The following is a 16,510-nucleotide window of genomic DNA, read 5'->3' as shown; positions in this document are numbered from 1 at the left end:
TTTGCAATATTTTCATTGTTTTTTCGCCTTTTTTTGCCAATTTTTCACCCTTTTTTCCCCATTTTTTCCCCATTTTTTCCCATTTTTTTTTATTTTTTCCCATTTTTAATTTTTTCCCATTTTCCCCGTTTTTCACCTGTTCCTGACGTCGGGGTCGGGGTGACAGGAGTGCCTGAGCTTTCCTTTTTATTTTGTATTTTTTCCCCATTTTTCCCCATTTTTTTACCATTTTCCCCCATTTTTCCCCCATTTTTCCCCATTTTCCCCCTATTTTTTTCCCTATTTTTACCTCATTTTTCCCCATTTTTTGCAATATTTTCACTGTTTTTTCACCGTTTTTTCCCTTTTTTTTCCCCATTTTTTGCCATATTTTCCCCATTTTTTGCCATTTTTCCCCCATTTTTTCCCCATTTTTTCCCCATTTTCTTTTGTTTTTTCCCATTTTTAATTTTTTCCCATTTTCCCTGTTTTTCACCTGTTCCTGACGTCGGGGTCGGGGTGACAGGAGTGCCTGAGCTTTCCTTTTTATTTGGTATTTTTTCCCCATTTTTTCCCTATTTTTTCCCCATTTTTCTTGCATTTTTTCACCATTTCTCCCCATTTTTTCCCTCATTTTTTCTCCCATTTTTCCCCATTTTTCCTCATTTTTTCCCCATTTTTGCCATATTTTTTCCTCATTTTTTCCTCATTTTCTCCCCATTTTTCCTCATTTTTCCCCATTATTTCCCCTTTTTTTCTCCTTTTTCCCCATTTTTTTCCTCATTTTTTCTCCCACTTTTCCCCATTTTTTCGCCTTTTTTCCCCCATTTTCTCCCCATTTTTTCCCCATTTTTTCTCCCATTTTTCCCCATTTTTTCCTCATTCTTTCCCCATTCCTTCCCCATTTTTCCTCATTTTTTTGCCAATTTTTTTTGCCATTTTTTTCTCCATTTATTCCCTGGTTTTTGCCATTTCCCCCCCATTTTACACCATTTTTTCACCATTTTTTCCCCATTTTTTTTTATTTTTTCCCATTTTTAATTTTTTCCCATTTTCCCCGTTTTTCACCTGTTCCTGACGTCGGGGTCGGGGTGACAGGAGTGCCTGAGCTTTCCTTTTTATTTGGTATTTTTTTTCCCCATTTTTCTTGCATTTTTTCACCATTTTTTCCCCATTTTTTCTCCCATTTTTTCCTCAATTTTTTCCCCATTTTTTCCCCAATTTTTTTCCTCATTTTTCTCCATTTTTTTTCCTTTTCCCCCCCATTTTTTCCCCATTTTTCCCCAATTTTTTCCTCATTTTTTCCCCAATTTTTTCCTCATTTTTCCCCATTTTTTCTCATTTTTCCCCATTTTTTCTCCCACTTTTTCCCCATTTCCCCCCCATTTTTTCCCCATTTTTTGTCATTTTTCCCCCATTTTTTCTCCCATTTTTTGTCATTTTTTCCCATTTTTTGCCATTTTTTCCCCAATTTTTTCTCCCATTTTCCACCATTTTTTCTTGCATTTTTTCCCCATTTTTTGCAATATTTTCACCGTTTTTCCCCATTTTTTGCAATATTTTCATTGTTTTTTCGCCGTTTTTTGCCATTTTTTCACCCTTTTTTCCCCATTTTTTCCCCATTTTTTCCCCATTTTTTTTTTATTTTTTCCCATTTTCCCATTTTTTTCCCATTTTCCCCGTTTCTCACCTGTTCCTGACGTCGGGGGTCGGGGTGACAGGAGTGCCTGAGCTTTCCTTTTTATTTTGTATTTTTTTTTCCATTTTTTCACCATTTTTTCCCCATTTTTTCTCCCATTTTTCCCTCAATTTTTCCCCATTTTTTCCCCAAATTTTTTCCTCATTTTTCTCCATTTTTTTTCCTTTTCCCCCCCATTTTTTCCCCATTTTTCCCCAATTTTTTCCCTCATTTTTTCCCCAATTTTTTCCTCATTTTTCCCCATTTTTTCTCATTTTTCCCCATTTTTTCCTCATTTTTTCCCCACTTTTCCCCATTTTTCCCCCATTTTTTCTCCCATTTTTTGTCATTTTTTCCCCCATTTTTGCCATTTTTTCCCCAATTTTTTTCTCCCATTTTTCCCCATTTTTTCTTGCATTTTTTCCCCATTTTTTGCAATATTTTCACCGTTTTTTCCCCATTTTTTGCAATATTTTCATTGTTTTTTCGCCGTTTTTTGCCATTTTTTCACCCTTTTTTCCCCATTTTTTCCCCCATTTTTTTTTTGTTTTTTCCCATTTTTAATTTTTTCCCATTTTCCCCGTTTTTCACCTGTTCCTGACGTCGGGGTCGGGGTGACAGGAGTGCCTGAGCTTTCCTTTTTATTTGGTATTTTTTTCCCCCATTTTTCTTGCATTTTTTCACCATTTTTTCCCCATTTTTTCTCCCATTTTTTCCTCAATTTTTCCCCATTTTTTCCCCAATCTTTTTCCTCATTTTTCTCCACTTTTTTTCCTTTTCCCCAATTTTTTCCTCATTTTTTCCCCCATTTTTCCCCCATTTTTCCCCAATTTTTTCCCCATTTTTTCTCCCACTTTTTCCCCATTTCCCCCCCACTTTTTCCCCATTTTTTGTCATTTTTTCCCCATTTTTTCTCCCATTTTTTGTCATTTTTTCCCCCATTTTTGCCATTTTTCCCCCAATTTTTTTCTCCCATTTTTCCCCATTTTTTCTTGCATTTTTTCCCCATTTTTTGCAATATTTTCACCGTTTTTTCCCCATTTTTTGCAATATTTTCATTGTTTTTTCGCCGTTTTTTGCCATTTTTTCACCCTTTTTTCCCCATTTTTTCCCCATTTTTTCTCCATTTTTTTTTTTGTTTTTTCCCATTTTTAATTTTTTCCCATTTTTTCCCCGTTTCTCACCTGTTCCTGACGTCGGGGTCGGGGTGACAGGAGTGCCTGAGCTTTCCTTTTTATTTGGTATTTTTTCCCCCATTTTTTCCCTATTTTTTCCCCATTTTCCCCCTTTTTTTCCCCATTTTTCCCCTTTTTTTTACCATTTTCCCCCCATTTTTCCCCCATTTTTCCCCATTTTCCCCCTATTTTTCCCTATTTTTACCTCATTTTTCCCCATTTTTTGCAATATTTTCACTGTTTTTTCACCGTTTTTTCCCTTTTTTTTCCCCATTTTTTGCCATATTTTCCCCATTTTTTGCCATTTTCCCCCCATTTTTCCCCCATTTTTTCCCCATTTTTTTTTTATTTTTTTCCCATTTTTAATTTTTTCCCATTTTCCCCGTTTTTCACCTGTTCCTGACGTCGGGGTCGGGGTGACAGGAGTGCCTGAGCTTTCCTTTTTATTTTGTATTTTTTCCCCATGTTTTTTCCTTATTTTTTCCCCATTTTTCTCCCATTTTTTTGCCATTTTTTCCTCAATTTTTCCCCAATTTTTTCCTCATTTTTTCCCCAATTTTTTCATTTTTCTCCTTTTTTTTTGCTGTTTTCCCCCCATTTTTTGCTGTTTTCCCCCATTTTTTTCCCATTTTTCCCCATTTTTTCCTCATTTTTTCCCCACTTTTCCCCATTTTTCCCCCATTTTTTCCCCATTTTTTGCCATATTTTCTCCATTATTTCCCCATCCCCCCCCATTTTTTCCTCCCATTTCCCCCCATTTTCCCCCATTTTTCCCCATATTTTTGCTATATTTCCCCCATTTTTTCGTCGTTTTTTATAATTTTTTCCCTATTTTTCTCCCATTTTTCCCCATTTTTTCCCCATATTTTTGCCATTTTTCCCATTTTTTGCCATATTTTCGCCATTTTTTCGCCGCTTTTTGTCTTTTTTTCCCCATTTTTTCCCGGGTTTTTTCCATTTTTAATTTTTTCCCGTTTTTTCCCCGTTTTTCACCTGTTCCTGACGTCGGGGTCGGGGTGACAGGAGTGACACATTTCGCTGAATCTGGACACGAAGAAATCGTAGCTGCGATGGTACGACGGCGTGTCCTCCTCGATGTTGGCGAATTTCACAAACTGAAAACACAAAATGAAAATAAAAATATTAAAATTAAAATGAATTTTAAAATAATAAAATGCGATTCCGACGGGATTTTTTTTTCCCAGGATTTTTAATTCCCCCCATTATTTTCCCATTATTTCCTCATAATTTTCTCATAATTTCCCCATGATTTTCCCATGATTTTTTTCCAGAATTTCTCCATAATTTCCCCATAATTCCCCCATAACTTTCCCATAATTTCCCCAAAAATTTCCCCATAATTTCCCCATTATTTCCCCAGATTTTCCCATTATTTTTCCCAATATTTCCCCAATATTTCCCTATAATTCCCCCATAATTTTTCCACGTTTTTTTCCAATATTTCCCTATAATTTCCCCTATAATTTCCCCTGATTTTTCCCATTATTTTTCCATGATTTTTCCCATAATTTTCCCCATAATTCCCCCATAATTTCCCCACAATTCCCCCATAATTTCCCCATAATTTCCCCTATAATTTCCCATATTTTCCTATTATTTTTCCCAATATTTCCCCATAATTTCCCCTATAATTTCCCCGATAATTCCCCCATAATTTTCCCATAATTTTTCCACGATTTTTCCCATAATTCCCCCATAATTTCTCCATTATTTTCCCATAATTTCCCCATAATTTTCCCATTATTTTCCCATGATTTTTTCCAGAATTTCCCCATAATTTTCCCATCATTTTCTCATGATTTTTCCAGAATTTCCCTATAATTTCCCCTGTAATTTTCCCATCATTTTCCCATTATTTTCCCACGTTTCTTCCCAATATTTTCCCATAATTTTCCCATTATTTTTCCATGTTTTTTTCCAGAATTCCCCCATAATTTCCCCAGATTTTCCCATGATTTTTCCCATAATTTCCCTATAATTTCCCCTATAATTTCCCCAGATTTTCCCATATTTTCCTATTATTTTTTCCAATATTTCCCCTATAATTTCCCCTATAATTCCCCCATTATTTCCCCATAATTCCCCCATAATTTTCCCATTATTTTTCCATAATTTTCCCCATAATTTTCCCAATAATTCCCCCATAATTTCCCCATAATTTTCCCGTTATTTTCCCATGATTTTTTCCAGAATTTCTCCATAAGTTTCCCCATAATTTCCCCTGTAATTTCCTCTGATTTCCCCATTATTTTTTCACGATTTTTTCAAATATTTCCCTATAATTTCCCCATAATTTCCCCTATAATTTCCCATATTTTCCTATTATTTTTTCCAATATTTCCCCTATAATTCCCCCATAATTTTCCCATTATTTTTCCACGATTTTCCCCATAATTTTCCCTACAATTCCTCCATAATTCCCCCATCATTTTCCCATGATTTTTCCAGAATTTCCCCATAATTCCCCCATAATTCCCCCATAATTTCCCCATAATTCCCCCTAATTTCCCCATAATTTTCCCATGATTTTTCCAATATTTCCCTATAATTTCTCCTATAATTTTCCCATTATTTTTCCACGATTTTCCCCATAATTTTCCCATTATTTTCCATAGTTTCCCCATTATTTTTCCACGATTTTTCCCATAATTCCCCCATTATTTTCCCATAATTTTCCCATTATTTTTCCATTATTTTCCTATAATTTCCCCCATAATTTTCCCATTATTTTCCCATTATTTTTCCCATTATTTCCGTATAATTTCCCCCATAATTTCTCCCTAATTCCCCCATAATTCCCCCATTATTTTCCCATTATTTTCCCCATAATTTTCCCATGATTTTCCATTATTTTCCCATTATTTCCCTATATTTTCCCCCATAATTTTCCCATTATTTTTCCATTATTTCCCCCATAATTTCCCCATATTTTTCCCATTATTTTCCCCATAATTCCCCCATAATTTTCCCATTATTTTTCCATGATTTTCCCCATAATTTTCCCTATAATTTCCCCATAATTTTCCCATTATTTTCCATAATTTTCCCATTATTTCCCTATATTTTCCCCCATAATTTTCCCATTATTTTCCCCATATTTTTCCCATTATTTTTCCACTATTTTCCCCATAATTTCCCCATTATTTTCCCATGATTTTTTCCAATATTTCCCTATAATTTCCCCTATAATTTCCCCATAATTCTCTCATTATTTCCCCATAATTTCCCATTATTTTTCCACGATTTTCCCCATAATTTTCCCCATAATTCCCCCATAATTTCCCCTTTATTTTCCCCATAATTCCCCCATAATTTCCCCATAAATTTCCCATATTTTCCTATTATTTTTCCCAATATTTCCCCATAATTTCCCTTATAATTCCCCCATTATTTCCCCTTTATTTTCCCCATAATTCCCCCATAATTTCCGATATTTTCCTATTATTTTTTCCAATATTTCCCCTATAATTTCCCCTATAATTTCCCCATAATTCCCCCATAAATTCCCCATAATTCCCCATATTTTTTCCCCCAAAATTCCCATAATTTCCCCACATTTTCCCCCCAAAATCCGCATTTTTCCCCATCCCACACACGGAATTGGTCCCCAGGATCTGCAGGTTGGGCTTGTCGGACTCGAGGAGCTTCGCCACCATCTTCAGGAAACTCTCCACAAACAGGTTGATGCTCTGGCAGTGACAGGCCATCAGCAGCTGGTCCAGCGCCTCCATGGCGATGCACACCGACCTGGGGAGCGATTATTGATTATTGATTAGTTATTGATTGATTTATCAATTTGGGGAATTAATTCGGAATTAATTTGGGGAGTAATTCTGGAATTAAGTTGGGAATGAATTGGGGAGTTCAGCGGGTCCAGGGCCTCCATGGTGATGCACATCGAGCTGGGGATCGATTATTGATTATTGATTAGTTATTGATTGATTAATGGGGGCTTAATAATTCAGGAATTAAAGATTTGGGGATTAAATTGGGAATTAAATTGGGGATTAATGTGGGAATTCAGGCATCAGCAGCTGGTGCAGGGCCCCCATGGCGACGCACACCGACCTGGGGATCGATTATTGATTATTGATTAGTTATTGATTGATTTATCAATTGGGGAATTAATTCTGAATTCATTTGGGGATTAAATTGGGAATTAAATTGGGAATGAATTGGGGAGTTCAGCGGGTCCAGGGCCTCCATGGCGATGCACACCGAGCTGGGGATCGATTATTGATTATTGATTAGTTATTGATTGATTAATGGGGAATTAATTAATGGGGGATTAAACTGGGATTAATTTGGAGATTGATTTGGGGATTATTTGGGGAATGAATTGGGGAGTTCAGGCACCAGCAGCTGGTCCAGGGCCCCCATGGTGATACAGACTGACCTGGGGATCGATTATTGATTATTGATTAGTTATTGATTGATTTATCAATTCGGGAATTAATTCTGAATTCATTTGGGGATTAAATTGGGAATTAAGTTGGGAATGAATTGGAGAGTTCAGGCATCAGCAGCTGGTCCAGCGCCTCCATGGCGATGCACACCGAGCTGGGGATCGATTATTGATTATTGATTAGTTATTGATTGATTTATCAATTCAGGAATTAATTCTGAATTCATTTGGGGAGTAATTCTGGAATTAAGTTGGGAATGAATTGGAGAGTTCAGGCATCAGCAGCTGGTCCAGCGCCTCCATGGGAATCGATTAATTGATTATTGATTAGTTATTGATTGATTAATGGGGGATTAATAATCCAGGAATTAATAATATGGGAATTAAATTGGGAATGAATTGAGGAATTAAATTGGGTATTTTTGGTATTTTTGGGGGGATTTTTTCTGGTGATTTTTTTTTGGAATTTGGAGTTTTTGGGGGGATTTTTAGGGGATTTTTTTGGGGGATTTTTTTTGGATATTTTTGGGTGATTTTTGGGGGGATTTTTGGGAATTTGGGGGATTTTTGTGGGTGATTTTTGTGGATTTTTTTGGCGATTTTTGAAGGGAATTTTGAGGCAATTTGGGGGGGATTTTTTGGGAGATTTGTGGATTTTTTTGGCGATTTTTGGGGGGAATTTTTTGTCGGATTTTGGGCGATTTTTTTGGCAATTTTTGAGGATTTTTTGGTATTTTTTGGGAAATTTTTTGGTGATTTTTTTTGGGGGGATTAGGAGTTTTTTGGGGGGGATTTTGGGGGGAATTTGGGCGATTTTTTGGCGATTTTTTTTGGCAATTTTGGGGGATTTTTTGGGGCATTTGGAGGTTTTTGGGGGGATATTTTTGGGTGATGTTTTTGGAGGATTTTGGGTGATTTTTTGGGGGATCTTTTTGGATATTTGGGGGATTTTGGGGGGATTTTTTGGTGGATTTTGGAGATTTATTCTGGTGATTTTTTGGGGGATTTTGTTGGGGAATTTTTTGTGGATTTTGAGGGAATTTTGGGGGGATTTTTTATGGATTTGGGGGATTTTTAGGGGGATTTTTTCGTGATTTTGGGGGGGATTTTTGGTGATTTTTTGGGGGATTTTGAGGGGATTTTGGGGCAATTTTACGTCGATTTTTTTGGCGATTTTTGGGGGGGGGTTTTGGTGGATTTTGGGCGACTTTTTGGGAAATTTTTTTGTGGTTTTTCGGGGAATTTTTTGGGAATTTTGGGAGGATTTTTAAATGGATTTGAGGGATTTTTTGGTGGATTTTTTTGGTGATTTTTTGGTGATTTTTTGGTGGGGATTTGGAGGTTTTTTAGGGGGAATTTTGAGCAATTTGGGGGGATTTATTTGTGGATTTTGGGGCGATTTTTTGAGGGGATTTTTTTTTAAATTTTTGGGGGGATTTTTGGGGATTTTGGGATAATTTGGGGGGGAGTTTTTGATGATTTTTTGTGGATTTTTGGGGGGTTTTGTGGGCGATTTTTTTGGCGATTTTGGGAGGGATTTTTTGGGGGATTTGGGGTATTTTTGGGATATTTTTGGGGGTGCTTCTGTCTGCGCTGACCCGTATCGGTGGCGCCCCACGTCGCGGATGAGGCGCTCGGACAGGTAGGCCCCGATGCGGTCGAGTTTCTCGGGGGCCGAGAGCGCGTAGAACGTCAGCTTCTCCATGTTGGTCTTCACCAGCCCATCCTGGGCAGGGAAAAAAACCCAAATCCCAAATCAACAATCCCAAATCCCAAATACCAAAATCCCAAAATCCCAGAAAAAAACCCAAATCAACAATCCCCAAATTCCCAAATCACCAATCCCAAAACCCCAAAAACTCCAATTCACCAATCCCAAAAACTCCAAACCCCAAAAACCCCAAATCCCAAATCAACAATCCCTGATCCCAAAAAACTCAAATCCCAAAAAACCCAAACCCCAAATCCACCAATCCCCAATCCCAAAATCCCAAAAATCCCAAAAATCCCAATCCCAAATCCCAAATCAACAATCCCTGATCCCAAAATCCCAAATCCCAAAAAGCCCAAACCCCAAAAACCCAAATTCCCAATCCAAAATTCTCAATCCCCAATCCCAAAAACCCCAAACCCCAAATCCCAAAAAACCCCCAAATCCTCAATCCCCAAATCCCCAAATTCCCAAAAACCCCAAACCCCAAATCAACAATCCCCAAATCCCCAAAAAAGCCCCAAATCCCAAAATCCCAAAATTCCAAACCCAAAATCCCAGAAAAAAAACCCCAAATCCCAAAAATCCCCCGAAAAACCCACATCAACAATCCCAAAATCCCAAATCCCAAATCACCAATTCGAAATCCCCAAAAAAGCCCCAAATCACCAAACCCCAAACCCCAAATCAACAATCCCCAAAATTCCCAAAAAAGCCTCAAATCCCAAAATCCCAGAAAAAAACCCAAATCCCAAACCTGAAATCCCCCAAAACCCCAAATCCACCAATTCTCAACCCCCAAATCCCAAAATCCCAAAAATCCCAAATCAACAACCTCAAACCCCAAACACCAAATCCCAAATCCCCAAAACCCCAAATCCCAAATCCCCAAAAAAGCCCCAAATCCCAAAATCCCAGAAAAAACCCAAATCCCAAATCCCAAAATCCCAAAAAACCCAAACCCCAAAAACCCAAATTCCCAATCCAAAATCCCCAAAATCTCAATCCCAAATCTGCCAAATCCCAAATCCCAAAAACCCCCAAATCCTCAATCCCCAAATCCTCAAATTCCCAAAAATCCCAAACCCCAAATCCACCAATCCCCAAATCCCCAAAAAAGCCCCAAATCCCAGAATCCCAAAACGTCAAATCCCAAAAATCCCAAATCCCCAAAAACCCCAAATCCCAAATCAACAATCCCAAATTCCCAGGAAAAAAAAACCCAAATCCCAAAAAAACCCCAAATCGCTGATCCCAAAATCCCAAAATCACCAAATCAGCAATCCCCGATCCCAAAAAACTCAAACTCCAAAACCCCAAACCCCAAATCCACCAATCCCCAAATCAACAATCCCAAATCCCAAAATCCCAAAAAGCCCAAACCCCAAAAACCCAAATTCCCAATCCAAAATTCTCAATCCCCAATCCCAAAAACCCCAAATCCCAAATCCCAAAAAACCCCCAAATCCTCAATCCCCAAATCCCCAAATTCCCAAAAACCCCAAACCCCAAATCAACAATCCCCAAAATTCCCAAAAAAGCCTCAAATCCCAAAATCCCAGAAAAAAACCCAAATCCCAAATCCCAAAATCCCAAAAAATCCAAACCCCAAAAACCCAAATTCCCAATCCAAAATCCCCAAAATCTCAATCCCAAATCTGCCAAATCCCAAATCCCAAAAACCCCCAAATCCTCAATCCCCAAATCCCCAAATTCCCAAAAACCCCAAACCCCAAATCAACAATCCCCAAATCCCCAAAAAAGCCCCAAATCCCAAAATCCCAAAATTCCAAACCCAAAATCCCAGAAAAAAAAAACCCAAATCCCAAAAATCCCCCGAAAAACCCAAATCAACAATCCCAAAATCCCAAATCCCAAATCACCAATTCGAAATCCCCAAAAAAGCCCCAAATCACCAAACCCCAAACCCCAAATCAACAATCCCCAAAATTCCCAAAAAAGCCTCAAATCCCAAAATCCCAGAAAAAAACCCAAATCCCAAACCTGAAATCCCCCAAAACCCCAAATCCACCAATTCTCAACCCCCAAATCCCAAAATCCCAAAAATCCCAAATCAACAACCTCAAACCCCAAACACCAAATCCCAAATCCCCAAAACCCCAAATCCCAAATCCCCAAAAAAGCCCCAAATCCCAAAATCCCAGAAAAAACCCAAATCCCAAATCCCAAAATCCCAAAAAACCCAAACCCCAAAAACCCAAATTCCCAATCCAAAATCCCCAAAATCTCAATCCCAAATCTGCCAAATCCCAAATCCCAAAAACCCCCAAATCCTCAATCCCCAAATCCTCAAATTCCCAAAAATCCCAAACCCCAAATCCACCAATCCCCAAATCCCCAAAAAAGCCCCAAATCCCAGAATCCCAAAACGTCAAATCCCAAAAATCCCAAATCCCCAAAAACCCCAAATCCCAAATCAACAATCCCAAATTCCCAGGAAAAAAAAACCCAAATCCCAAAAAAACCCCAAATCGCTGATCCCAAAATCCCAAAATCACCAAATCAGCAATCCCCGATCCCAAAAAACTCAAACTCCAAAACCCCAAACCCCAAATCCACCAATCCCCAAATCAACAATCCCAAATCCCAAAATCCCAAAAAGCCCAAACCCCAAAAACCCAAATTCCCAATCCAAAATTCTCAATCCCCAATCCCAAAAACCCCAAATCCCAAATCCCAAAAAACCCCCAAATCCTCAATCCCCAAATCCCCAAATTCCCAAAAACCCCAAACCCCAAATCAACAATCCCCAAAATTCCCAAAAAAGCCTCAAATCCCAAAATCCCAGAAAAAAACCCAAATCCCAAATCCCAAAATCCCAAAAAATCCAAACCCCAAAAACCCAAATTCCCAATCCAAAATCCCCAAAATCTCAATCCCAAATCTGCCAAATCCCAAATCCCAAAAACCCCCAAATCCTCAATCCCCAAATCCCCAAATTCCCAAAAACCCCAAACCCCAAATCAACAATCCCCAAATCCCCAAAAAAGCCCCAAATCCCAAAATCCCAAAATTCCAAACCCAAAATCCCAGAAAAAAAAAACCCAAATCCCAAAAATCCCCCGAAAAACCCAAATCAACAATCCCAAAATCCCAAATCCCAAATCACCAATTCGAAATCCCCAAAAAAGCCCCAAATCACCAAACCCCAAACCCCAAATCAACAATCCCCAAAATTCCCAAAAAAGCCTCAAATCCCAAAATCCCAGAAAAAAACCCAAATCCCAAACCTGAAATCCCCCAAAACCCCAAATCCACCAATTCTCAACCCCCAAATCCCAAAATCCCAAAAATCCCAAATCAACAACCTCAAACCCCAAACACCAAATCCCAAATCCCCAAAACCCCAAATCCCAAATCCCCAAAAAAGCCCCAAATCCCAAAATCCCAGAAAAAACCCAAATCCCAAATCCCAAAATCCCAAAAAACCCAAACCCCAAAAACCCAAATTCCCAATCCAAAATCCCCAAAATCTCAATCCCAAATCTGCCAAATCCCAAATCCCAAAAACCCCCAAATCCTCAATCCCCAAATCCTCAAATTCCCAAAAATCCCAAACCCCAAATCCACCAATCCCCAAATCCCCAAAAAAGCCCCAAATCCCAGAATCCCAAAACGTCAAATCCCAAAAATCCCAAATCCCCAAAAACCCCAAATCCCAAATCAACAATCCCAAATTCCCAGGAAAAAAAAACCCAAATCCCAAAAAAACCCCAAATCGCTGATCCCAAAATCCCAAAATCACCAAATCAGCAATCCCCGATCCCAAAAAACTCAAACTCCAAAACCCCAAACCCCAAATCCACCAATCCCCAAATCAACAATCCCAAATCCCAAAATCCCAAAAAGCCCAAACCCCAAAAACCCAAATTCCCAATCCAAAATTCTCAATCCCCAATCCCAAAAACCCCAAATCCCAAATCCCAAAAAACCCCCAAATCCTCAATCCCCAAATCCCCAAATTCCCAAAAACCCCAAACCCCAAATCAACAATCCCCAAAATTCCCAAAAAAGCCTCAAATCCCAAAATCCCAGAAAAAAACCCAAATCCCAAATCCCAAAATCCCAAAAAATCCAAACCCCAAAAACCCAAATTCCCAATCCAAAATCCCCAAAATCTCAATCCCAAATCTGCCAAATCCCAAATCCCAAAAACCCCCAAATCCTCAATCCCCAAATCCCCAAATTCCCAAAAACCCCAAACCCCAAATTAACAATCCCCAAATCCCCAAAAAAGCCCCAAATCCCAAAATCCCAAAATTCCAAACCCAAAATCCCAGAAAAAAAAAACCCAAATCCCAAAAATCCCCCGAAAAACCCACATCAACAATCCCAAAATCCCAAACCTCAAACCCCAAATCAACAATCCCCAAAAACCCCAAATCAACAATCCCAAAACGTCAAACCCCAAAATCCGCCCAAAAATCCCCTAAAAATTGCGAATAATCCCCAAAAAATCCCCCCCAAATCTCCCAAAATCCCTTAAAAATCCCCCAAAAATCCCCTAAAAATTCCAAAAAAACCCCAAAAATCCCCTAAAAATCCCCAAAACCTCCAAAAATCCGCCAAAAAATCCTCCAAAAAATCTCAAAAAAATCCCCAAAATTTTCCCCAAAAATCCCCCAAAACCTCAAAAAATCCCAAAAATCCGCCCAAAAATCCACCCAAAATCCCCCAAAAATCCCTTTAAAATTGAAAAAAATCCTCTAAAAATCCCAAATAACTCCCTAAAAACCCCTCAAAATTCCCCAAAAATCCCCCAACCTCCAAAACCCCAAAATTTTCCCAAAATCCCCCAAGTTTTCCCCAAACCCCCCCAAAAATCCCCCAAAAATCTCCGAAAAAATCTCCTAAAAATTGAAAAAAAACCCCTAAAAATACCCTAAAAATCCCCCAAACCTCCAAAATCCCCCCAAAAATCCCCTAAAAATCCCCCCAAAATGCCCCAAAAATCCTCCAAATCCACCCAAAAAAACCTCCCAAAAATCCCCTAAAAATCAAAAAAAATCCCCCTCCCCCCAAAAAAAATCCCCAAAAATCCTGAAAAATCCCCCAAAATTCCCCAAATCCCCAAAATTTTCCCAAAATCCCCAAAATCCATCCAAAAAACCCTCAAAAAATCCCCTAAAAATTCCAAATAATCCCCAAAAAATCCCTTAAAAATTCAAAATAACCCCCTAAAAATCCCCTAAAAATCTCCCAAACCTCCAAAATCCCCCAAATTTTCCCAAAATCCCCCAAATTTTCCCAAATTTCCCCCAAATTTCCGCACCTCGGGGTCCTCAGGGAAGATGTTGTCCACGAGCCGTTTGTAGCGGGGCCGGAGGGCGCCGCAGCAGCCACACACACCTGGGGAAAAATGGGAATAAATCCATCAAAATCCAGGAAAATTCCATTAAAAATGGGAGAATTCCATTAAAATCTGGGGTAAAACCATCAAAATCTGGGAGAAATCCATGAAAAAATGGGATAAATGGCCACAGCAGCCACACACACCTGGGGAAAAATGGGAATAAATCCATCAAAAACTGAGAGAATTTAATCAAAAATGGGAGAATTCAATCAAATTAATTAATTGAAATAAAATGCCCCCCAAAAATCCTGAAAAAATCCCCCTAAAAATCCCCCAAATGCATCAAAAAATCCCCTAAAATTCAAAAAAAATCCCCCAAAAAATGGTGAAAAAAATCCCCTAAACCCCATTAAATCCATTTTAAAAACTCCATTAAAATCTGGGATAAATCCATAAAAAATGGGATAATTCCATTTTAAAAAATGGATGATTCCATTTTAAAAAAGGGAAGATTATATTAAAAAATGGGATGATTCCATTAAAAATGGGATAATTCCATCAAAATCTTGGGTAAATCTATGAAAATCTGGGGTAAATCAATCAAAATCCGGGACAATTCCAAAAAAATCCAGGATATTTCTATAAAATCTGGAGTAATTCTATAGAAAATGAGATAAAACGAAAAAAAATTGGAATAATTCCATAAAAAACCACTGGGATAATTCCATTAAAAATCTGGGATAATTCTATATAAAAGCTGGGATAATTCTATTAAAAATGGGATAAATCTGTGAAAATCTGGGATAAATCCATAAATAATGGGATAATTCCATGAAATTGGGATAGTTCCATGAAAAAAATGGGATAATTCCATAAAAAGCTGGGATAATTCTATAGAAAATGGGATAAATCCATAAAAAATGGGATAATTCAATCAAAATCTGGGATAATTCCATGAAATTAGGATAATTCCATTAAAATCTGGGGTAAATCCATGAAAATGGGATAATTCCATTAAAAAATGTGACAATTTTATTAAAAAATGGGATAAATCCATCAAAATCTGGGATACATCCATAAAAAATGAGATAAATCAATAAAAATCAGGGGGTAAATCCATTAAAATGGGCTAATTCATTTAAAATGGGATAATTCCATGAAAATCTGGGATAAATCCATCACAATCTGGGATAATTCCATCAAAAGCAAGGTAAATCCTTAACAACCAGGAGAAATCCTGGGAAAATGGGATGGAGCCCTAAAAACTGGGATAAATCCTGAAAAATTGGGATAAATCCTGGAAAATCGGGATAAATCCGGGAAAATCGGGATAAATCCATAAAAACTTGGGAGAAATCGTGGAAAATCAGGATAGAGCCTGAAAAATTGGGATAGAGCCCTAAAAATACTGGGATAAATCCTGAAAAACTGGGAAAAATCCATAAACACTGGGATAGAGCTCAAAAAGTGGGATAAATAATTTAAAAACTGGGATAGAGCCCAAAAAACTGGGATAAATCCTGGAAAACTTGGGATGGAGCCTTAAAAACCTGGATAGAGCCTGAAAAAAATGGGATAAATCCTGGAAAATCAGAATAGAGCCCTAAAACCTGGGATAAATCCTGGAAAATTGGGATAAATCCATAAAAACCTGGATAGAGCCTGAAAAAGTGGAATAAATCATTTAAAAACCGGGATAAATCCAGAAAATCCTGAACAGAGCTGGAAAAAATGGGATAAATCCTGGAAAACTGGGATAATTCCATAAAAAACCTGGGAGAAACCCTGGAAAATTTGGATAAATCCATAAAAACCAGGGTAAATCCTGGATAAGTGGGATAAATCCTTAAAAAAACAGGGATGGAACCTTTAAAAACTCAGATAAACCCTGGGAAATTGGGATAATTCCATAAAAACCTGGATAGAGCCTGAAAAATGGGATAAAATCTAAAAAAAATTGGGATAGAGACTGGAAAATTGGGATAAATCCTAAAAAAACTGGGATAATGCCATAAAAACCCGGATAGAGCCTGAAAAAATGGGATAAATCCTGGAAAACTGGGATAGAGCCTGGAAAAGCAGGATAATTAAAAAAAAAAAACCCCTGGGATAGCTCCTGGAAAACTGGGAGAGAGCCTTAAAAATGGGAAAAATCCTGGGAAAAATGGGATAATTCCATAAAAAATGGGATAATTCCATAAAAACCTGAATAGAGCCCTAAAAACTG

The 16,510-nt window shown here is 37.9% G+C and overlaps 1 protein-coding gene across 1 annotated transcript in view; it reads right to left on the bottom strand.

The window, feature by feature from the left end:
* Positions 1 to 16,510, bottom strand: part of EFR3B (EFR3 homolog B) — a gene marked incomplete at its 3' end in the record, with an annotated part of 82,576 nt that overhangs the window by 54,956 nt on the left and 11,110 nt on the right. The window contains exons 2-5 of the mRNA XM_083857663.1: positions 14,263 to 14,339; positions 8,857 to 8,984; positions 6,450 to 6,600; positions 3,826 to 3,947 (exon numbers count right to left, since the gene is read on the bottom strand). Coding sequence (XP_083713789.1) covers positions 3,826 to 3,947; positions 6,450 to 6,600; positions 8,857 to 8,984; positions 14,263 to 14,339 — 478 coding nt within the window. The remainder of the gene's footprint in view (positions 1 to 3,825; positions 3,948 to 6,449; positions 6,601 to 8,856; positions 8,985 to 14,262; positions 14,340 to 16,510) is intronic.

The sequence above is a fragment of the Zosterops lateralis genome (genome assembly GCF_965231275.1).
Source record: "Zosterops lateralis genome assembly, chromosome: 3".
Classification (NCBI taxonomy): Eukaryota; Metazoa; Chordata; class Aves; order Passeriformes; family Zosteropidae; genus Zosterops; species Zosterops lateralis.
Note: the sequence above shows the minus strand (reverse complement) of the source record. Positions and strands in the feature narration are given on the sequence as shown.